The following is a 22,097-nucleotide window of genomic DNA, read 5'->3' on the forward strand; positions in this document are numbered from 1 at the left end:
GCTGCCACCACATCCCTGAACTCAGGGTCTTACCCCCAGCGCCGGGACACACCCAGAGTCACTACCTCAATTCCAGCCCCTCCCCTCAACACCCCAAAATGCAGCCCTCTGAGATGACCACCCACATCACCCTCCTTAGTGCTGGGAAACAGGGTCTCACTTGGCATCGAGAGACAGATACACGTGCGCGCGCACACACACACATTGCCAAAACTGCCCCGGTCACACTCTGTATGACTTGTAATGACCCCCCAACAACCCCAGATAGGCCCCGCCGGCACACTCCGTACACCTAAGGCACAAGAAGTGACACCCCCTGCCCCTGGACACCAGAGACCTAGCTGGCCACCCCCACCCTCACCCCAAAACAGCAACGCCCTGAGACATACACACCTGCATCCCTAGACACCTCGAGACCTAGCCAGCACCCCCACCCAGGAAACAGCAATACCCTGAGACATACCCTAATACCCCTGAACACCCCGAGACCTAGCCAGGCACCCCTCCTTGCCCCAGAAACAACAGCACCCTAAGACACACACACCCACATCCCAGGACACCTTGACACAGTCACTCCATTGCACTCTCCACCACCAGACACTGCCAGTTACACCTGCGGTTGCCCTGGAACACAGAGCCAGCGATCACATCCCTCACCCACAACACAGCCCTCCCTCACCGCGTCACGAGCCATCAACACTCTGGTAAGATGCACAGTCCTACCCAACCCCCGAGATGCACAGAGCCACACCTTCACCACCACAGCTGGCTCCCAGCACAGACACCCAAGGAGCCCACAGGTGCTCAGGTCTGCCCCGAGTCACCAGGACAGTGGCTCCCCTACACCACCCGGGTCTGCACACCAACACCCAGCCCCGAGGGTCTTCCCTTTTTCCCCCCTTCCCCTCTTCCTGGTGGCCCAGTGCCAGCCTGCCTATTGGAACGAGGATTGCAAGCTGGCCTCAGACTTCCCCACAGCCTCTCGGCTCACCCCCAAACATTCCTGTGGGGCCCTGTGGCCCAGCACCCCTTGCTTCAATCCCTTCCCTTGTCTCCAGGTCTGGCCAAGGTCCCACCCCGCCTTTCCCTGATCACCCTCAATCCTTGAAGATGAGTGGGTTGTCAAAACAAGTATGCCGGGTTTAGTAAGCAGGGTGCCCCATGGACGCCTGCATGTCCAGCATTGGGCCGCGTGGGGTGGGGGCTGCATCGTGTCTGCCCCCAACTTCCCGGTGTAGGGGTGGGGCTCTGGCAGGCCTGAGGTTCCATCTATTTCCAAGCCAAGTTTCAATGCCCTGGTACTCCCCCCAGTCCAGGGGTTGTCACCGGCTGCAGACGGCAGCCTTGTGAAGCTCCAGGGGGCGGGAGGCCTTGTGGGAGAGGGGGCAGGATTTGAACCCTCAGTAGTCCAGGAAGCTCTGGCTCTGCCTGGAAGCCTGGTGGCCTGCAGCCAGAAGGAACAGTGGGAGGGGGCAGGCGGCCTGGTGCCAGCTCCTAATTCAATTTGGAGCCTGCGGAAGATGGATTTCAGCTGCTGAATTCTTTCTCAGCCCCGACCCTCCCCCTCTCCCACCCCGAAGCCACGCAGGTCCAACAGCAGATAGATTCTTTATGTTCAAGACAGCAAATTCAGATACAAAAGCCCACCGCCATCGTCCCTCCCTCCCTCCTGCTCTGGGCCAGGGATAGGCCTGGAGGGGGGAGATGGGAGTTGGGGAGGAGGTTGGGGGGTTCACAGCAGACTCATGTCAAATGCGGAGGTAACAGGCTCCACGGGGCGGGGGCTCCTCTCAGGAGGGGCGAGGGCATTATTGCATTTGCTGGGGGGAGGGACAACCCTCTCCCCTATATTCCCTGCGTCAGGAAACTAGGAAGGTCATGACCCCCGAGCAGAACCCAAGGCCCCAGGGAGACGGAGGGACCAGTTTGGCAGCTGATGGTGGAAAGTGGTGGAGGCGGGGGTGGCCGCCCAATTTGGCCGATCCCTCCCTTCCCCGTGCCTGACCCGGCTGAGGTAGGTGGGGAACAGGGCACAGGGGGGCCGGGGACCCCGGACAGATTGGGAACCGGGGAGGGGATGGTACCGATTGGAGCGGGGCAGGGGGCCCGGCCCCACCTCCCCTCCCCATCATCCTTGGGCTGCTGAGCTAGGCTCAGGCTGGAGGCTTGAGTCCTGATGTCAGTGTCCCTGCTGGGGGCCCCCACCAGGTTGGGCCCGGGTCATCATCGCAGGGTCCGGGGGGAGTCCTAGTAGCGGCCGACCTTGGCGTCCCCGATGGCGCCCCAGACGTCAAAGACGAATTCGTCAGGGAAGGCAAAGTCACCCAGCCGTTCGTCCAGGGCCTCGGCCAGCTCATCCGGGTTCCTTTTGTCCTTTCCCAGCTCCACCATGGTGGCCGCTATTGGCGGAGGGGGCAGAATGGAGGCACAAATGACACCAGGGACCAAGGGACTCAGGGTGGATTCAGCCAGCACCAGACCTAGATGCCGCCCCCCACGCCCCCGCAGGCAGCCCTCACTTACCCAACTCCGTGTCCCTGATACCCATGTAACTCTCCAGCAGGTCATCCACCTTCTCAATGGCCTTCTCTTCAAAGGCGGAGGGCTGGGGGCCAGGAGGGGTGACAGCGACATCATAACAATGTGAATATACATTGTAATTGGACTGACCGCCCTTGTCACCACTTTACATATATTCCTATTTAGACCTCAGGACAACCCTGAGAAGAAGGTATCGGTGTTCATCTCATCCCCATTTTACTGATGGGCAAACTGAGGCCCACGTGCCCAAGGAAGGTCCCTGGGAGCTGGGAAGTGGCAGAAGTGGACTAGAATCCAGGCTGTCTGCCCAGAGTCCCCTCAGCTAACAGATGATGCTGCCTACTATGAAAAGGAAGTGAGGGCTGGGGGTGGTGGCTCACGCCTATAATCCCAGCACTTTGGGAGGCCAAGGAGGCTGGATCACCTGAGGCCAGGAGTTCGAGACCAGCCTGGCCAACATGGTGAAACCCCGTCTCTACTAAAAATACAAAAATCAGCCGGGCATGGTGGCGGGCGCCTGTAGTCCCAGCTACTTGGGAGGCTGAGGCAGGAGAATTGCTTGAACCTGTGAGGCTGAGGTTGCAGTGAGCCGAGATCGAGCTACTATACTCCAGCCTGGGTGACAACAGTGAGACTCTGTCTCAAAAAAAAGAAAGGGAAGGAATGCTGGAGATAGGGTCCAGCTGGAGCACTCACCAGATCCTCCACCGTGGCAGGGCCCCGGGATCGGAGCCGCAGGGTCCCTCGGCCAGTGCCCAGTTGTGGGCCAGAGCCAGGGCGGCCACCCGCTGAGCGTTGGCTGATCATGTCTGTGGGAGGTAGGAGAGGGGTGCGTGTGGGGGAAGCTCGGTTTTAGCACGCTCTGGGCAGGAACTTGGCCCTCCTGGCTTTCGACACCACCCCAAACTTCTCCAAGCTTCTGCAAGTTCCTGGGGGCTGGGGCCAGGGCAGGAATCCTGACTCAGGCCTGGCATGGATGTGGGGCAGAGCAGGGGGGACAGCTGGGGGCCAGGAATAGGAAATGCTAGAGGGGAGACTGGAGGGGCCACTTCTGCTCCCAGGGGCTGGGACAGGAAGCGGGTGTACCCCAGCCTGAGTCTCCAGCTGCCTGAGTCCGTCTCCTCTTGGCCAAGGGGGTATGGCTCCCGGGCCACAGACCAGCCCTACCTGCCCGGGGAAGTGATTCAGTCCCCCACCCCCATCTCAGGGGCCTGGGGCCCATTCCTTAGAGTTAGTGAAGCCAGATGGAAAAGTGGGGGGGCTGGTACTGAGCGGCCAAGTCTGACCTGTTAGGGGTGGGGGCTGGCCAGGGGTGAGGACACCTTCCTCCTTGCCCCCGCCCTTCTCTCCGGCTGGGCCAAGGACCAGCACCTCGTCTCGGGACCGGGAGGAGCTGCACCCACTTCCCTTTCGGCTGCCCAGGCTCGGGCGCCACCTGCTGGCCGCTCCCGGCACCACCGCCTGCGCCCGTGTGAGCAGCGCCATTGGGGAGGTGCAGGGGGCGGCTCCTCACCGAAGGCCTTGCGAGGCTCCGTGAGCTTCAGCGTGAAGGTACGGCCTCGGGGCAGCTCCTTGAGCAGCCGGGCCACCTCGTAGTGCCGGCAGCCCAGCAGGCTCTGCCCGTTAATGGCCTCGATCATGTCGCCCACGCTGATGAGGTGGATGTGGTCGATCACGCTGCCCTCCTTGATGCGCTGCGGGGATGGCGAGTCATCAGCCCTTGGGGCTCTGCCTTGGTTTCCAGGGTCCCGTGGCCCACCCTCACTCCCAGGCCTCCGAGGTGCCCCGTCTCCCCAGGCACCTTGATGAAGGCGTAGCCAGCCCCGTTGTCCGTGATGGTGAGCCCGAGTGCATCCTCCGACTTGAACACCTCCACCTCCTTGCGCTGCCCCTTCACGTGGGCGAAGATGAAGTCCTCCAGCCCGATCTGGCCCCCCAGGAGCTTGTCCATGTCCACTTTGTGGGTGTTCAGGGTGCAGAACATCACCTGCAGGGGTGGGAGACGCTGAACCCTCTCCCCCCTCCCTCCCCCTTTGCTAATCACCACTGGAGGGCGAAGGGAGAGAGCTGGGAGAGGACTAGGAGCATTCCATCCCAGTGCCCGATCACCCACTGAGCCAGGGCCAGGGCAGGGCCCGCATTAGCGTGTCAGCTCTGCTAGGACTAGGATTTAATTTTCCTTTATTTTTTTAAATTTATTTTTATTTTTTTTTGAGACGGAGTCTCGCTCTGCCGCCCAGGCTGGAGTGCAGTGGCCGGATCTCAGTTCACTGCAAGCTCCGCCTCCCGGGTTTACGCCATTCTCCTGCCTCAGCCTCCCGAGTAGCTGGGACTACAGGCGTCCGCCACGTCGCCCCGCTAGTTTTTTGTATTTTTAGTAGAGACGGGGTTTCACCGTGTTAGCCAGGATGGTCTCGATCTGCTGACCTCGTGATCCGCCTGTCTCGGCCTCCCAAAGTGCTGGGATTACAGGCTTGAGCCACCGTGCCCGGCCTCCTTTTATTTATTTTCAGACAGGGTCTTGCTCTGTCACCCAGGCTGGAGCGCAGTGGTGCAATCATAGTCACTGCAGCCTCAATCTCCCAGATTCCGGCAATCTTCCCACCTCAGCCTCCCAAGTAGCTGGAACTACAACTAGCCATGCCTGGCTAATTTTTGTATTTTTTGTGGAGATATGGGGTCTCACTATGTTGCACAGGCTGGTCTCCAATTCCTGGGCTCAAGTGATCCTCCCATCTCAGTCTCCCGAGTAGCTGGGACCACAGGCACACGCCACCACACCCACATAGTTAAAATAATTTTTTTTAGAGATGAGAGCCTCATTATGTTGCCCAGGCTGGCCTGGAACTCCTGAGTTCCAGTGATCCCCCCTACCTCAACCTCCCAAGTAGCTGGGACTATAGGTGTGCACCACTGTACCCAGCTAGGATTTCTGTCCTAGCAAAAATTCATTGCTGTGCCGGGCGCGGTGGCTCACACCTGTAATCCCAACACTTTGGGAGGTCAAGGCAGGTAGATCACGAGGTCAGGAGATCAAGACCAGCCTGACCAACATGGTGAAATCCTGTCTCTACTAAAAATACAAAAATTAGGCCGGGCGCGGTGGCTCAAGCCTGTAATCCCAGCACTTTGGGAGGCCGAGACGGGCGGATCACGAGGTCAGGAGATCGAGACCATCCTGGATAACACAGTGAAACCTCGTCTCTATTAAGAAATACAAAAAACTAGCCGGGCGAGGTGGCGGGCGCCTGTAGTCCCAGCTACTCGGGAGGCTGAGGCAGGAGAATGGCGTGAACCTGGGAGGCGGAGCTTGCAGTGAGCTGAGATCCGGCCACTGCACTCCAGCCTGGGTGACAGAGCGAGACTCCGTCTCAAAAAAAAAAATAAATAAATAAAAATAAAAATACAAAAATTAGCTGGGCATGGTGACAGGCACCTGCAATCCCAACTACTTGGGAGGCTGAGGCAGGAGAATGGTTTGAATCCAGGAGGTGGAGGTTGCAGTGAGCCAAGATTACACGATTGCACTCCAGCCTGGTGACAGAGCAAAACTCCATCTCAAAAAAAAAAAAAAAAATTCATTGCTGCTTTCAGGGAATGGAGCCTGGCACACAGTGAGTGCTCAGGAAATACTTGTGGAGGACACAGAAACTCGCCCCACTTATGGAGACCCCTGCATCTACTTGTTCAAACCCACTATTGCCATCCTTGCCCCCCTCCCATCCATCCCCACAGTGCTTGGTGCCAGGCAAGCCAGCCTCCCAGTGTTGGGATTCTCCAAGGAATCACGGAGAAGTGCATCTTGTATCTGGCCTCCAGCCTCCACCATCTCCTGGGGCACTGGCCTCCCAATGCCTGATGGGAACTCAGCATCCAGGTTTGGCCTCCAGTTCTCCATACTTCACTGGGGCACAGGCCTCCTAATGCCTGATGGGAACTCAGCGTCCAGCCCTGGCTGTCAGTCTTGCACAATAGACTGGGATGCAGGCCTCTCAATCCATCCATACAATCAATACATCCAGCCCCGGCCTCCCACAGTCCATTGAAGCTCAGGTATCCCAGTGCCTGCTGGGAACTCAGCATCCAGCCCTGGCCATCAGTCTTGCATAATCTACTGGGGGTACAGCCCTCCCAGTGCCTGATGGGATGTCAGCATGCAGCCCTGGTCATCAGCTCCCACAACCCACTGGGGCACAGGCCTCGCAGTACCTGAGGGGAACTCAGCATCCAGCCCTGGCTTCCAGTTCCCCACAGTTCACAGGGGCACAGGCCTCCCAGTGCCTGATGGGAACTCAGATCCAGCCCAGGCCATTGGCCCCCGCCACTGAGTGGGGCACAGGCTTAGCATCTGCAGCTTTGGCATCTGAACCCCAGCTCACAAATGGGATGCAGGCCCAGGCCTCTGGCCCACCATCAGGGACCCTGGTGCCCGATTCCCCAGTGGGTACCTCGGCAGTTGGCAGGCGGAAGGCCTCGGCGATCTTGCCATACAGCTCCTTGACGTTGGTGAAGCCCTCGATGCGGCCAGTGGGACTGCCATGGGCCAGCTGGGTGTGGAACACAAGGCGGGGCCGCAGGGCTGGGGGAGGGGGGGGCAAGCCCATTTGGGGCCCCCCCGCCCCACCTCCGCCCAGGGGCCCTGGCTCCCCCACGCCCAGCCCGCCACGGCCTGGCTCAGCCTCCTCATTTTCCACTAGAGGGGGCGCCTTTTTCCGCCGCCCCAGTCCCAGCGGCATGAGCAGCGAGAAGTGGGGTCACCAGAGGATCTGTAGGAGAGGAAGTGGGGCTCAGGGTCTGGGCAAGGGCCTTGGGTGCCCCTCCCACACTACTCAAACCAGACAGGCCCAAGAAAGTACTCAGAGAACAAACTGGCCTCCGTTGAAATCCTCATCTCTTGTATAGTGATGGGACACTTTTATATAAAAGTAGTAACGGGGCTGGGTGCAGTGGCTCACGCCTGTAATCCCACCACTATGGAAGGCTGAGGTGGGTGGAGTACTTGAGGTCAGGAGTTTGAAACCAGCCTGGCCAACATGGTGAAACACCACATCTACTAAAAATATAAAAATTAGCCAGGTGTGGTGGTGCGCACCTGTGATCCCAGCTACTCGGGAGGCTCAGGCACAAGAATAGCTTGAACCTGGGAGGTGGAGGTTGCAGCGAGCCGAGATCGCGCCACAGCACTCTAGCCTGGGTGACAGACTAAGGCTTTGTCAAAAAATAAACAAATAAATAAATAAAATAAAATACTCACACCTGTAATCCCAGCACTGTGGGAGGCTGAGACGGGAGGATCACTTGAGGTCAGGAGTTCAAGATTCCCGACCAACATGTCGAAATCCCATCTCCACCAAAAATACACAAAAAGTAGCCAAGCACGCCTGTAATCTCAGCAATTCAAGAGGCTGAGGCGTGAGAATTGCTTGAACCCAGGAGGCGGAGGTTGCAGTGAGCCAAGATCACACCACTGCACTCCATCCTGAGCTAAAGAGCAAGACTCTATCTCAAGAATAGTAACAGCAGCAGCTAGGATTATTGCTTTGTGACCTTGTTTGCTTGTTTCGTTTGTTGTTGTGACAGGGTCTTGCTCTGTCACCTAGACTGGAGTGTAGTGGTATAATTAAAGCTCACTGCAGCCTTGATCTCCCAGGCTCAAGGGATCCTCACGCCTGTCTCTCAAATAGCTGGGACCATAGGCACATGCCATGAAGCTCAGCTAACCTTTATTTTATTTTTTTGAGATGGAGTCTCACTTTGTCCCCTAGGCTGGAGTGCAGTGGTGTGATCTGGGCTCGCTGCAACCTCCGCCTCCCGAGTTCAAGCGATTCTTGAGGAGATCCTGACCTTTTTTTTTTTTTTTTTGAGACTGAGTCTTGCTCTATTGCCCAGGCTGGAGTGCAGTGGTGCAATCTCAGCTTACTGCAACCTCTGCCTCCCGGGTTCAAGTAATTCTCTTGTCTCAGCCTCCCGAGTAGCTGGGATTACAGGTGTGTGCCACCACACCCGGCTAATTTCTACACTTTTGGTAAAGATGGGGTTTCACCAAGTTGGCCAGGCTGGTCTTGAACACCAGACCTCAAGTGATCCACCCACCTCAGCCTCCCAAAGTACTGGGATTACAAGCATGAGTCACTGCACCTGGCTAACGCTCAGCTAATGTTTTAAAACTTTTTGCAGACCAGGCGTGGTGGTCTAATCCCAGCACTTCGGGAGGCCGAGGTGGGTGGATCACGAGGTCAGGAGTTCAAGACCAGCCTGGCCAACATAGTGAAACCCTGTCTCTACCAAAAAAACACAAAAATTAGCCGGGTGTGGTAGCATGTGCCTATAGTCTTAGCTACTCAGGAGGCTGAGGCAGGAGAATCATTTAAACCTGGGAGGCGGAGGTTGCAGTGAGCTGAGACTGCGCTATTGCCTGGGTGACAGAGTAAGACTCCATCTCCAAAAAAAAAAAAAAACTTTTTGCAGAGATGCAGGGGGGTGTCTCAATATGTTGCCCAAAGTGATCTCAAACTCCTAGGCTCAAGCAATCCTCCTGCCTCAGCCTCTCAAAAGTGCTGGGAGTACAGGAATGAGCCATTGTGCCCGCCTGTAATCCCAGCACTTTGGGAGGCCGAGGTGGACAGATCACCTGAGGTCACGAGTTGGAGATCAGCTTGGCCAACATGGTGAGACCCCGTCTCTACTAAAAATACAAAAATTAGCTGGCCGTGGTGGCAGGCATCTGTAATCTCAGCTACTCGAGAGGCTGAGACGAGAGAATCACTTGAACCCGGGAGGCAGAGATTGCAGTGAGCTGAGATTGCACCACTGTACCCCAGCCTGGGCAACAAAGCAAGACTCAGTCTTAAAAAAAAAAAAAAAAAGAGTCAGGGTCTCTTCTTGCTCTGTCCCCCAGGTAGGAGCGCAGTGGGCTGATCATGATAATGGCTCACTGCAGCCTTGACCTCCTGGGCTTAAGCCATCCTCCGTTCTCAGCCTCCCAAGTGACTAGAACTACAGGCGTGTACCACCACACCCAATTATTATTTTTTTAAATTTTATTGTAGGCCTGGGGCAATGGCTCACATCTGTAATCCCAGCACTTTTGGAGGCTGAGGTGAGCAGATCGCTTGAGGTCAGGAGTTTGAGACCAGCATGGTCAACATGGTGAAACCACAAAACCACATCTCTACTAAAAGTACAAAACTTAGCCGGGTGTGGTGGCACATGCCTGTAGTCCCAGTTACTGGGGAGGTTGAGGCAGAAGAATCGCTTGAACCCAAGAGACGAAGGTTAGCAGTGAGCAGAGATCGTGTCAATGCACTGGCTCCAGTCTGGGTGACAGATAGACTCTGTCTCAAAAAAAAAAAAAAAAAAAAAAAAAAAATATATATATATAGTAAGGAGTGGTTTTTTTTTTTTTTTTTTTTTGATACAGAGTCTCACTCTGTCACCCAGACTGGAGTGCAGTGGCATGATCTCAGCTCACTGCAAGCTCCACCTCCAAGGTTCACGCCATTCTCCATTATTTTTTTTTTTTTTTTGAGATGGAGTCTCGCTCTGTCGCCCAGGCTGGAGTGCAGTGGCTGGATCTCAGCTCACTGCAAGCTCCGCCTCCCGGGTTCACGCCATTCTCCTGCCTCAGCCTCCTGAGTAGCTGGGACTACAGGCGCCCGCCACCTCGCCCGGCTAGTTTTTTGTATTTTTAGTAGAGACGGGGTTTCACCATGTTAGCCAGGATGGTCTCGATCTCCTGACCTTGTGATCTGCCTGTCTCGGCCTCCCAAAGTGCTGGGATTACAGGCTTGAGCCACCGCGCCCGGCCTCACGCCATTCTCCTGTCTCAGCCTCCAGAGTAGCTGGGACGACAGGCACCTGCCACCACGCCTGGCTAATTTTTTGTATTTTTAGTAGACACGGGTTTCACCACGTTAGCAAGGATGGTCTCGATCTCCTGACTTCGTGATCCGCCCACCTCAGCCTCCCAAAGTGCTGGGATTACAGGCGTGAGCCACCGCGCCCGGCAAGGAGGAGATCCTTCTATGTTGCCCAGACTGGTCTGGAACTCCTGGCTTCAAGGAGCTTTTGGCCTCCCAAAGCTCTGGCATGACAGGTATGGGCCACCGTGCCCAGCCTGTGACCTTCCTTAACCCTCACACCACACTGTAACATAAGGATCACATTATGCAGTAATTATGCTCACTGAACAGATGAGAAAAATGAAGCCTCAAAGCGACTAAGCTTCTGTTTTCCTATCAGCCACAGTCACTAACACTGTGTGCAAAAAATTTCTGACTCTCCCCTCTTTGGACCAAACAGGTAGATGGCGCTTCCTGACCTCCTTGTGACTGGGCAGCTAAATGATTATTTCTGGCAAATGGGTTGTGAGAGGAAGTGGCACATGACATTTCTGGGCTGAGGCATTTAAGTGCTGGAGCCTCCAGAGATCTCTCTCCCAGGCAGGGTGATGAGCCACATTTGATATGGTGGCGACTCTGAAGCCAGGCCCTGAATGACTACAGTGAATGGCGCCCCCTGCTGAGCCACAATGGAAGTGCAGCAGGAAGAAAAAGCAAATCTTTGCTGAATTCAGTCACTAAGCATTTTGGGGTTGTTTTCTACAGCAAAACTTGTCTTGATGGACATACATTTTTTTGTTTGTTTGTTTGTTTCTTTCTTTCTTTTTTTTTTTGGAGACAGACTCTTGCTCTGTCACCCTAGCAGGAGTGCAGTGGTGCAATCTCAGCTCACTGCAACCTCTGCCGCCTGAGTTCAAGCAATTTACCTGCCTCAGCCTCCCAAGTAGCTGTGACTACAGGAGTGCACTATCATATTTGGCTAATTTTTGTGTTTTTAGTAGAGACGGGGTTTGTCATGTTGTCCAGGCTGGTCTTGAACTTCTGACCTCAAGTGATCCACCCACCTTGGCCTCTTGAAGTGCTGGGATTACAGGCGTGAGCCACTGCGCCCGGCCTGTTTCTTTATTTCTCTCTTTCTCCATTCTCCACTCCCTTCAAACATTTTTTTTTTAAGTACTTACTATATTTTACGCACCATTTTAGATATTGTCTTCAATAAAAAAAGCAAGATCCTTGACTAGGGCCACCATGTTCAGTTACACAAGTTGTGCACTGTGCAAAATTACTAGACCAAGGTGACAAGTAGGACTGAAATTTGGCCTACACACTGCCTGCCAAGCTACATTTCTTGGTGTGGTGTCTGCCAGGAGGAAGAAATGTCTTTCTTTCCTTTTTTCTTTTTTTTTTTTTTTTTTTGAGACAGAGTCTCGTTCTGTCTCCCAGACTGGAGTGCAGTGGTGCACTCTTTGCTCACTGCACCCTTCACCTCCCAGGTTCCAGCAATTCTCCTGCCTCAGCGTCCCGGGTAGCTGGGACTACAGGTACACGCCACCATGCCCGGCTAATTTGTTTTTTTTTTTTTTTTTTTTTTGAGGCGGAGTCTCGCTCTGTCGCCCAGGCTGGAGTGCAGTGGCACTATCTCGGCTCACTGCAAGCTCCGCCTCCCGGGTTCCCGCCATTCTCCTGCCTCAGCCTCCCGAGTAGCTGGGACTACAGGCGCCGCTACCCCGCCCGGCTAGTTTTTTGTATTTTTTAGTAGAGACGGGGTTCACCCGGTTAGCGAGGATGGTCTCGATTTCCTGACCTCATGACCCGCCCGTCTCGGCCTCCCAAAGTGCTGGGATTACAGGCTTGAGCCACCGCGCCCGGCCCCCTGGCTAATTTTTTTGTGTTTTTAGTAGAGATGGAGTTTCACTATGTTGGCCAGGCTGGTCTCGAACTCTTGACCTCGTGATCCGCTCGCCTTGGCCTCCCAAATTGCTGGGATTACAGGCGTGAGCCACTGCGCCCGGCCGAAGAGTTGTCTAATTCACTCACAGATGCTATATAGGCTAGCTGGGGCTCTGCCTATGACCTCCAGAAGTGGACAGTCCGGAAGAGGAAATGCACAGTGAGAAGGGAAATGAGTAAATGTCTGATATAATTTTTTCCCTTTATTTTCCTTTTTTTTTTTTTTTTGACAGAGTCTTCCTGTGTTGCCCAGGCTGAAGTGCAGTGGTGCAATCAGAGCTTACTGCACCCTTGCCCTCCTAGGCTCAAGTGATCCTCCCATCTCAGCCTCCTGAGTAGCTAGGACCACAGGTGCTTGCCACCATGCCCTGCTAATTTTTTTACTTTTATTTTTTAGAGACAGGTCTTGCTATGTTATCCCAGCTGGTCTCAAATTCCTGGGCTCAAGTAATCCTCCTGCCTTGGCCTCCCAAAGAGCTGGGATTATAGGCATGAGCCCACTGTGCCCAGCCTCATATAATTTTTAATAGTGATATCGGATTCTGGCCGGGCGCGGTGGCTCAAGCCTGTAATCCCAGCACTTTGGGAGGCCGAGACGGGCGGATCATGAGGTCAGGAGATCGAGACCATCCTGGCTGACACGGTGAAACCCCGTCTCTACTAAAAAAAAAAAATACAAAAAACTAGCCGGGCGAGGTGGCGGGCGCCTGTAGTCCCAGATACTCGGGAGGCTGAGGCAGGAGAATGGCGTGAACCTGGGAGGCGGAGCTTGCAGTGAGCCGAGATCTGGCCACTGCACTCCAGCCTGGGCTGCAGAGCGAGACTCCGTCTCAAAAAAATAAATAAATAAATAAAATAGTGATATGGAGACAAAGCAAGACAAGTTCTACGGATAAGATCAGTGAGGGTGTCTCTGAGCAAGTGAAGCTGAACTTGAGACCTGAACGACAGGAGGAGGCATTCATGCAATGATTTGGGACAAGAACGTTCCAAGTAGAGAGAACAGCCAGTAGAAAGGCCCTGAGCTGGGGCCGGGCATGGGGGCTCAAGCCTGTAATCCCAGCACTTTGGGAGGTCGAGGCTGATGGATCACATGAGGTCAGGAGTTCGAGACCAGCCTGGCCGATATGGCAAAACCCCATCTCTACTACAAATACAATACACAGGTGGGCGTGGTGGTGCACACCTGTGATCCCAGCTACTCGGGAAGCTGAGGCGGGAGAATCACTTGAATGCAGGAGGCGGAGGTTGCAGTGAGCCCAGATCACACCACTGCACTCCAGCCTGGGTGAAAAACTGAGACTCCATCTCAAAAAAACAAAGAAAAGCCCTGGCCAGGCACAGTGGCTCATGCCTGTAATCGCAGCACTTTGGGAGGCCAAGGCAGGCAGATCACGAGGTCAGCAGTTTGAGACCAGCCTGACCAACATGGTGAAACCCTGTCTCTACTAATAATACAAAAATTAGCCAGGTATGGTGGTCCATGCAAACCCTGTCTCTACTAAAAATACAAAAATTAGCTGGGCATGGTGCCCCATGCCTGTGATCCCAGCTACTTTGGAGGCTGAGGCAGGAGAATCACGTGAATCCGGAAGGCAGAGGTTGCAGTGAGCTGAGATCGCGCCATTGCACTCCAGCCTGGGCGAAAGAGTGAGACTCCGTCTAAACACACACACACACACAAAAAGAAAAGAAAAGAAAAGCCCTGAACTGGGCATGCAATTGGCATGTTTGAGGAACAGTGAGGAGGCCTGTGGGGTTGGAACAGTGAGTGAAGGGGGGATAGTGAGAACATGAGGGCAGGGAGGTAACACGGTTGCTATGTTGTCTTGATTTTTTTTTTTTTAAAGATGGGGTCTCACTCTGTCGTCCAGGCTGCAGTGCAGTGATATGATCACAGCTCACTACCGCCTCAAACTCCCAGGCTCAAGCAATCCTCCTGTCTCGACCTCCTGAATAGCTGAGACTACAGGTGTTCACCGCCATGCCCAGCTAATTTTTATTTCTTGTAGAGATGGGTCTCACTACATTGCCCAGTTTGGTCCTGAACTCCTGGGCTCAAGCAATCCTCCCGCCTTGGCCTTCCAAAGTGCGGGGATTACAGGCATGAGCTACCACACCCAGCCTGCGATGGTTTGGATAAGGTTTACCCCACTGAAACTCATAAAAATTTGATCTCCAAAGGGGTGGTGTGGTGTTGGGAGGTGGGGCCTAGTAGGAGGTATCTGTGTGATGGAGACAGATCTCTCCTGAATGGCTTGAAGCAGCTCTGGAAGCACTGAGTGCTTGCTCTCAAGAGCCTGGATTAGTTATCTAGAAAATACAGTAGTTGGCCAGGTGCGATGGCTCATACCTGTAATCCCTGCATTTTGGGAGGCTGAGGTGGGAGGATGACAAGGTCAGGAGTTCGAGACTGTCCTGGCTAACACAGTGAAACCCCGTCTGTACTAAAAATACAAAAAAAATTAGCCGGGCGAGGTGGCGGACGCCTGTAGTCCTGGCTACTCGGGGGGCTGAGGCAGGAGAATGGCGTGAACCTGGGAGGCGGAGCTTGCAGTGAGCCGAGATGGCTCCACTGCACTCTAGCCTAGGCGACAGAGTGAGACTCCATCTCCAAAAAAAAAAAAAAAAAAGGAAGAAAATACATGAGTTAGGCCGGGCACAGTGGTGGTGGTTCACGCCTATAATCCCAACACTTTGGGAGGCTGAGGAGGGTGGATCACCTGAGGTCAGGAGTTCGAGACCAGCCTAGCCATCGTGGTGTGAGCGAAAGGAGGCTGGTGTGAACCACTGCGCCCAGCCTGTATTTCTTTATGTAAAAGGGACTTCCTGGTGCCTCCTATCCAATGGTCTCTTCCAGGGGATCATGCTGGATTCAGCTTGGCCGCATCCAATCTTTTCTTTTTTCTTTCTTTTTTTTTTGAGACGGAGTCTCGCTCTCTTGCCCGGGCTGGAGTGCAGTGGCGTGATCTCGGCTCACTGCAAGCTCCACCTCCCGGGTTCACACCATTCTCCTGCCTCAGCCTCCCGAGTAGCTGGGACTACAGGCGCCCGCCACCTCGCCCGGCTAGTTTTTTTTGTATTTCTTAATAGAGACGGGGTTTCACCGTGTTAGCCAGGATGGTCTCGATCTCCTGACCTCGTGATCCGCCCTTCTCGGCCTCCCAAAGTGCTGGGATTACAGGCTTGCGCCACCGCGCCCGGCCCAATCTTTTCTTTTTTCCTTTTTTTTGAGGTGAACTCTTGCTCTGTCACCCAGGCTGGAGCGCAATGGCGTGATCTCGGCACACTGCAACCTCCATCTCCTGGGTTCAAGCGATTCTCCTGCCTCAGCCTCCTGAGTAGCTGGGATTACAGGTGTGTACCACCACGCCTGGCTCATTTTTGTATTTTTAGTAGAGATGGTGTTTCTCCATGTTGACCAGCCTGTCCTGGAACTCCTCACCTCAGGTGATTTGCCCGCCTTGGCCTCCCAAAGTGCTGGGATTACAGGCGTGAGCCACTGCACCCGGCCTGCACCCAGTCTCATGTATCCGTTTGTTCATGCATCTATTCATTTGTCTGTCCCCTAACACACCCTCTCATCTCACCTGGTCCATCTCCATGATCACTCACCTAAACTAGTGCGGTTGGCTCCTGTGGGCTTCCCAGCTTCCACCCTAACCCCCACGACTTCTTGTCCAGACAGCAGCCAGAATGGTCCTGTAAAATATAAGTCACGTCACATTTGTCTCTGCTCTGACCCCTCCCCGGGCTCTGACCTCGCTGGAAAGAAAAACCAGGGTCGGCCGGGCATGGTGGCTCACAGCTGTAATCCTAACACTCTGGGAGGCCAAGGCGGGCATGAGCCACCACGCCCAGCCGTATAGTTCTTAACTATTTGGATTTGTCTTTCTGTGAACTGCCTGTCTTTGCCCACTTTTTTTTTTTAAATGCATGGTCTGTTTTTAATTGCATGGCCTCTCCTTTTTCTTATTGATTTGTGAGAACTCTTTATATATTCTGGATACTAGTCTTGTATTGGTTCCCTCATCTCTCTATTCATAGCACCCATCACAGAGGCTAGCACACAACAGGCACTCACTGGCCAGGCACAGTGGCTCACACCTGTAATCTCAGCACTTTGGGAGGCTGAAGCATGAGGATGGATTGAGCTCAGGAGTTTGAGACCAGCCTAGGCAACACAGCAAGACCCCATCTCTACTAAAAATTTAAAAAAAAAATTAGCTGGGGCCAGGCACAGTGGCTCACATCTGTAATCCCAGCACTTTGGGAGGTCAAGGAGGGTGGATCATTTGAGGTCAGGAGTTTGAGACCAGCCTGGCCAACATGGTGAAACCCGATCTCTACTAAAAACACAGAAAAATTAGCCGGGTGTGCTGGCGCATGCCTGAAATCCCAGCTACTCTGGAGGCTGAGGCAGGTGAATTGCTTGAACCTGGAGGTGGAGGTTGCAGTGAGCCACGATCATACCACTGCACTCCAGCTTGGGCAACAGCAAGACCCTGTCTCAAAAGAAAAAAAAAAAAATAGAAAGAAAAGAAAAAAGAGGTTGGGCACAGTGGCTCACGCCTATAATTCCAGCACTTTGGGAGGCCGAGGCGGGCGGATCATGAGGTCACGAGATCGAGACCACAGTGAAACCCTGTCTCTACTAAAGAAAAAAAAAAGTACAAAAAATTAGCCGGGCATGGTGGCAGCGGGCGCCTGTAGTCCCAGCTACTTGGGAGGCTGAGGCAGGAGAATGGCATGAACCCGGGAGGCGGAGTTTGCAGTGAGCCGAGATCGTGCCACTGCACTCCGGCCTAAGTGACAGAGCAAGACTCTGTTTCAAAAAAAAAAAAAAAAAGAAAAGAAAAAGAAAAAAGAAAAGACCCCTCATCATCCCTCCAACTCCGCTAGCTCTATGCACTGGGAGGCAAGAAGCTAAAAACATGAATCTGGAACCTGGCTTCATCACTTAATAGCTGTGTGACTTTGGGCAAGGGTCTTAACCTCTCTGAGCTCAAAGGAAATCATGCATGTGCTTGAACAGTCCGAGCACACAATAAGGGTTGCATAAATATTGGTGACAATTACTGCTACTGCCATCTTTTTTTTTTTTTTTTTTGAGACGGAGTCTCGCTCTGTTGCCCAGGCTGGAGTGCAGTGGTGCGATCTCGGCTCACTGCAAGCTCCGCCTCCCGGGTTCACGCCATTCTCCTGCCTCAGTCTCCTGAGCAGCTGGGACTACAGGCACGTGCCACCACGCCTGGCTAATTTTTTGTATTTTTAGTAGAGACAGGGTTTCACCATGTTAGCCAGGATGGTCTCGATCTCCTGACCTCGTGATCCGCCCACCTCGGCCTCCCAAAGTGCTGGGATTACAGGTGTGAGCCACAGCGCCCGGCCTTGCTACTGCCATCTGTACCAAGATTCAACCTTCCTCCTTTTCCTAAGATCCCTACATCCTGACCACCAATTCCCAGCCTCCTTACTCTCTTTCTCTGCCCACACCCACTGCCCTGGTTCATGCCGGCTTCCACGTCCCCACCCGTAAGGAGGGATTAACAGCAGTGAGGGAAGTGAGTGATTAATGAATCTGCCTGCCACGGCCATAAGAGGCTTCGTGGCCTGGGTTCAAATCCCACCCCTGCCACTTACCAGCTGCGTGGCCGGGGACAAGTCACTTCACGTCACAGGGCCTCAGTTTCTTCATCTGAAAAATGGGTGGCATTCCTGTCACTCTCAAGGTGGTTGTGGAAATCCAAAGAGATTACTCGTGTATTCCATCCACACTCTGCCTCAGACTCCATTTAAGGATGCTGTTGTCATTATTATGGGTGTCTCCTCCTCTGCCCTGCCCTGCCCTGCCCTGCCCTGCCCAGGAATATCCCAGCCCTCTCTGCCCACCAACACCTACTCCAGGCCCACTCCTCCAGGGAGCCTCCCAGGCTTGCCCCAGCAAGCTGGAACCGCCCCTGTGGTACAGACGGCTCAGGCCCAGGAACCTAATTGCATGCTGCCCTGGCAGAACTCTTGTCTTCCAGCCTCAGCCTGTCATTTAACTTCATGTCTCTATTTTAAAACGTAAACCAGATGGCATCACTGCCCTGCCTGAAACTTTACAATGGTTTCCCACCTTCTGGAAGAAAAACTGCAAACTCTTTACTGGGATCCACAAACCCCTGCAGAATCGCTGCTCCGGGTTCATCTTCTGCGCCAACCACACGATTCCAAGCTTGGTCCAGCCTAAAGACCTTGGCCTTGCCCATCTTCTTCTTTTTTTTTTTGAGATGGAGTCTCGCTCTGTCACCCAGGTTGGAGTGCAGTGGCACGATCTCAGCTCACTACAACCTCCGCCTCCCGGGTTCAAGCGATTCTCCTGCCTCAGCCTCCTGAGTAGCTGGGATTACAGGCACATGCCACCACATCTAGCTAATTTTCATATTTTTAGTAGAGAGGGGGTTTCACCATGTTGATCAGGCTGGTCTCGAACTCGTAACCTCTTGACCCACCTGTCTCAGCCTCCCAGAGTGCTGGGATTACAGGCGTGAGCCACCACGCCCCGCCAATTTTTCTATTTTTAGTAGAGACAGGGTTTCCCCATGTTGGCCAGGCTGGTCTCAAACTCCTGCCCTCAAGCAATCCACCCGCCTCGGCCTCCCAAAGTGCTGGGATTACATGCGTGAGCCACCGCGCCCGGCCTCCTTGTCTGATCTCTGCGGGGCTGGCACCCCCTGCCCACAACTACTCTCTACAGTGCCACCTGCTCGTATTTTATTCATAGCACTTAATGCCATCTGAAATTATCTTCCTTTTTTTTTTTTTTTTTTTTTTTTTTTTTTTTTTTTTGAGACGGAGTCTCGCTCTGCCGCCCAGGCTGGAGTGCAATGGCCGAATCTCAGCTCACTGCAAGCTCCGCCTCCCGGGTTCACGCCATTCTCCTGCCTCAGCCTCCCGAGTAGTTGGGACTACAGGCGCCCGCCACCTCGCCCGGCTAGTTTTTTTTTGTATTTTTTAGTAGAGACGGGGTTTCACCGTGTTAGCCAGGATGGTCTCGATCTCCTGACCTCGTGATCCGCCCGTCTCGGCCTCCCAAAGTGCTGGGATTACAGGCTTGAGCCACCGCGCCCGGCCTGAAATTATCTTCTTTATTTACTTGCTAACTTGTGTGTTGGCTGCTTCCCTTCAGAGTGCCATCTCCTCAAAAGCAGAAATTTTGTTTTGTTCACTATTGTATTTTCCGTGCCAAGAACAGTGCCTAGCACATGCACATAGTAGGTGCTCACGAGATATTTGTAGACTAAGTGAATGAATGAATGTGTCTCAGGTCCTCATTCTGATTGCTCTCTGTGCCCCTCCATCCTCGAAACAGCCCCTCAAACGTGCCTGCTGTGGAGCTGCTAACTGTACTGGCCTCCCCGCTTTCCCTGGCTCCCTTCACACCTGAACACGAGATGAAGAAGAGACACTTCAGCCCGGATATACAGTGTATGGGCTGGAATTTCAGCATCCTCACCCCCTTATCCTGGCAAGGGCCTGAAACTTAGCAACCCCACCGCCACACAGAAACACAGTATGGCCAGCAGGAGGAGGGGAACCGGGTTCCTGGGAGCACACAGAAGTTAGGGGAAGGGGAAAACCACGCCCAGGCTCCCCCTTCCAGCATAGTATTGCTTTGGAGAGAAGGAGGGAGAGAGGCCTCTGATTCACTCTTGAAAAACCGGCTCCTGGGTGTTTCCGGGGAGAACGCCTACTTCCCAACCTCGGCCCAGGTTGCCGGGGGGACCCAGGGGGCCCAGGACCCCAGCATCCTGGCCCCCTGCAGACGTCACTCTCTTCTCTGGACTCAGGTAGTCAGACCTGCCCTCTCCAGCTCAGGGGAGAAGGGACAGGAGGGCAGCTTCCTGTTTGAGTGGCTGGTAAAGCAAAAGACCAGCAGGTGTGGCCCTTATGATGAGTACGGGGTAAGGGTGGGAGGGGTAGGGGGCCGAAGCTACTCAGGAACAATTGAGCCATGAGTTATTGGTATCCAGTCTAGAGGCTGTCACTCCAGTTCTGGACCCTGGGGCATGAGTTCCAGCGCCAGATGTGCCAGGTACTAGCTGTGTGACCTTGGGCAAGTCACTCCACCTCTCTGGGTCGGCTGCCTCACCTTTTTTACAAGGCACAGCACCTCCCATTGAGGTGTTTAGAGTCAATGATCCGCATGGTAAATACCTGATACGGAAGCCCTCCAATAAATGCTAGCTGGAGTGGAGTTTTTTATGATTGTTATCCAGACCCTGGTTCTCACTGCGTCCCCGCTCGAGACCCTGGAGGGTTCAGACGCTGTTAGCTGAGGGGATGTGCCCAGGAAAGGGTCAGAAACACCGACCCCGCGCCTGTCCACGCTGGGATGGGGACCGTCCAGAGGGGGGACGGGGGGAGGGGCAAGCCCGGAGACCCCAGCCCAGCGTTGGGAGGCGTTTGTCCCCTGACCCCCAGCAGGAAGGGAGCTGCCCCCACCACCCCCCACCCCCGCTCTCCCCGGAAAGGGGCCTCCGGCATCCCCGCGCGCAGCCTAGACCTCCAGTCGCGTCCACGGGGCCGGCCCCACCCTGCACGATCGACCGGATCCTCGCAGGTCCGCGACCCTCGGGGGCCCGGAGCAGACACATCCTTCCCGCCGAGGTCACTCACCTGCGCCGCCGCCGCCGCCGCCTCCGCCTCCCGGTGCGCACCCGGCTCGGCCCTCCGCAAACTCCAGCCCGGGCCTCTCCCGCAGTGGCGCCTGGGGGGCGGGGCCGACACCCGCGGCCGGCCAATCAGCGGCTGCCTCCCGGTGCTTACGGCCAATCCGCGTCGTCCGCTTCGGGTGGACCCGACGGAAACATTCCAGAGGGATCCCTCCTCCTCTCCCGGCTCTTCCCGACTCCCCCCCGCGCCGCGAAGCAGTGGACCGTCCCGCCCTGCTTAAGCCGCGGCGGGCTGTACCAACGGAGGGCTGAGGAGGGGGGGAGCTGCAGCTGGGCCCCGGCCAATCGCGAAGGAGGAAGGAGCGGAGCGGCCAATGGAAAGGAAGCTGGGGCCCCTGAACCACGTGCTGTCGGCTGAGTGCCCGTCTGGGGTGCCCTGGGTGGTGAGGGGCGGGGGAGTCAGGTGACCTAGGCCAGGTTTCGTGGAAAGGATTCGAACTTCCGACGTCCAGGAAAGCGGACCGTTTAGGAGGCCTGGGTGGGGGTCAATGGCAGCCCCCAACCCAGTTCCCCGCCCGGCCTCTTCTGCCCCAGCCCGGCCATCCTTGGAGCGGATAAAAAGATGCATTCATTCTCTGGGTGCGGGCGGGGGACCGACATGAATAGGGAGGGTCCCGAGTGTCCCTGCTTCCTGGGCTGTACAATGGACATTCATTCACTCATCAAATATTTAATGTGCCCCCTGCTCCGTGCCAGGCTCTGTCCTACCTCTGCAGACGCGTCAGTGAATAAGCCTAATGTGCTCCTGGTAGAGGTAACAGAGCGTGCGAAAGCCGAACAGAGCGATACAGCACGCTTTAGGATAGTGCAATATCGTGGGAGCTAGTAAATCAGTGTGGAAAAGCAAGATGGAATGAAAGGCAAGGGTGAGATAGTTTATTTGCTTGTTGGTTTATTGGGCTCTTACTGTGGGCTAGGTCACAGAGGGTGCCCAGCAGCCTTTCATAGATATCTGTCTCCTCCATCTGACTATGAGGGTGGAGGCCAAGTCTCTCTTGTCAACCCTTAACTCCCACCTCAGGCTGCCACACAGCAGATTCTCAGC

The 22,097-nt window shown here is 54.7% G+C and overlaps 1 protein-coding gene across 4 annotated transcripts; it reads right to left on the reverse strand.

Annotated features, from left to right (window-relative positions):
- Positions 1 to 1,592: 1,592 nt before the first annotated feature.
- Positions 1,593 to 21,054, reverse strand: GIPC1 (GIPC PDZ domain containing family member 1). 4 transcript variants are annotated; one of them, XM_065536299.2, is made up of 9 exons: positions 20,997 to 21,054; positions 17,976 to 18,030; positions 15,948 to 16,034; positions 6,990 to 7,088; positions 4,343 to 4,528; positions 4,055 to 4,235; positions 3,238 to 3,350; positions 2,524 to 2,605; positions 1,593 to 2,399 (listed from the first exon to the last, which is right to left on the reverse strand). In XM_065536299.2, exons 5-9 carry the CDS (start codon positions 4,523 to 4,525, stop codon positions 2,248 to 2,250), a joined length of 711 nt encoding a protein of 236 aa, XP_065392371.1. In that variant the 5' UTR covers positions 4,526 to 4,528; positions 6,990 to 7,088; positions 15,948 to 16,034; positions 17,976 to 18,030; positions 20,997 to 21,054; the 3' UTR covers positions 1,593 to 2,247. The 4 variants fall into 4 exon arrangements, with proteins under 4 accessions (XP_065392371.1, XP_065392368.1, XP_073882248.1 ...); XM_065536296.2 differs by having other exon boundaries at positions 6,990 to 7,307; XM_074026147.1 differs by having other exon boundaries at positions 20,884 to 21,054.
- Between the last annotated feature and the right edge of the window lie 1,043 nt (positions 21,055 to 22,097).

The sequence above is a fragment of the Macaca fascicularis genome, chromosome 19 (assembly GCF_037993035.2).
Source record: "Macaca fascicularis isolate 582-1 chromosome 19, T2T-MFA8v1.1".
NCBI classification, from domain to species: Eukaryota; Metazoa; Chordata; class Mammalia; order Primates; family Cercopithecidae; genus Macaca; species Macaca fascicularis.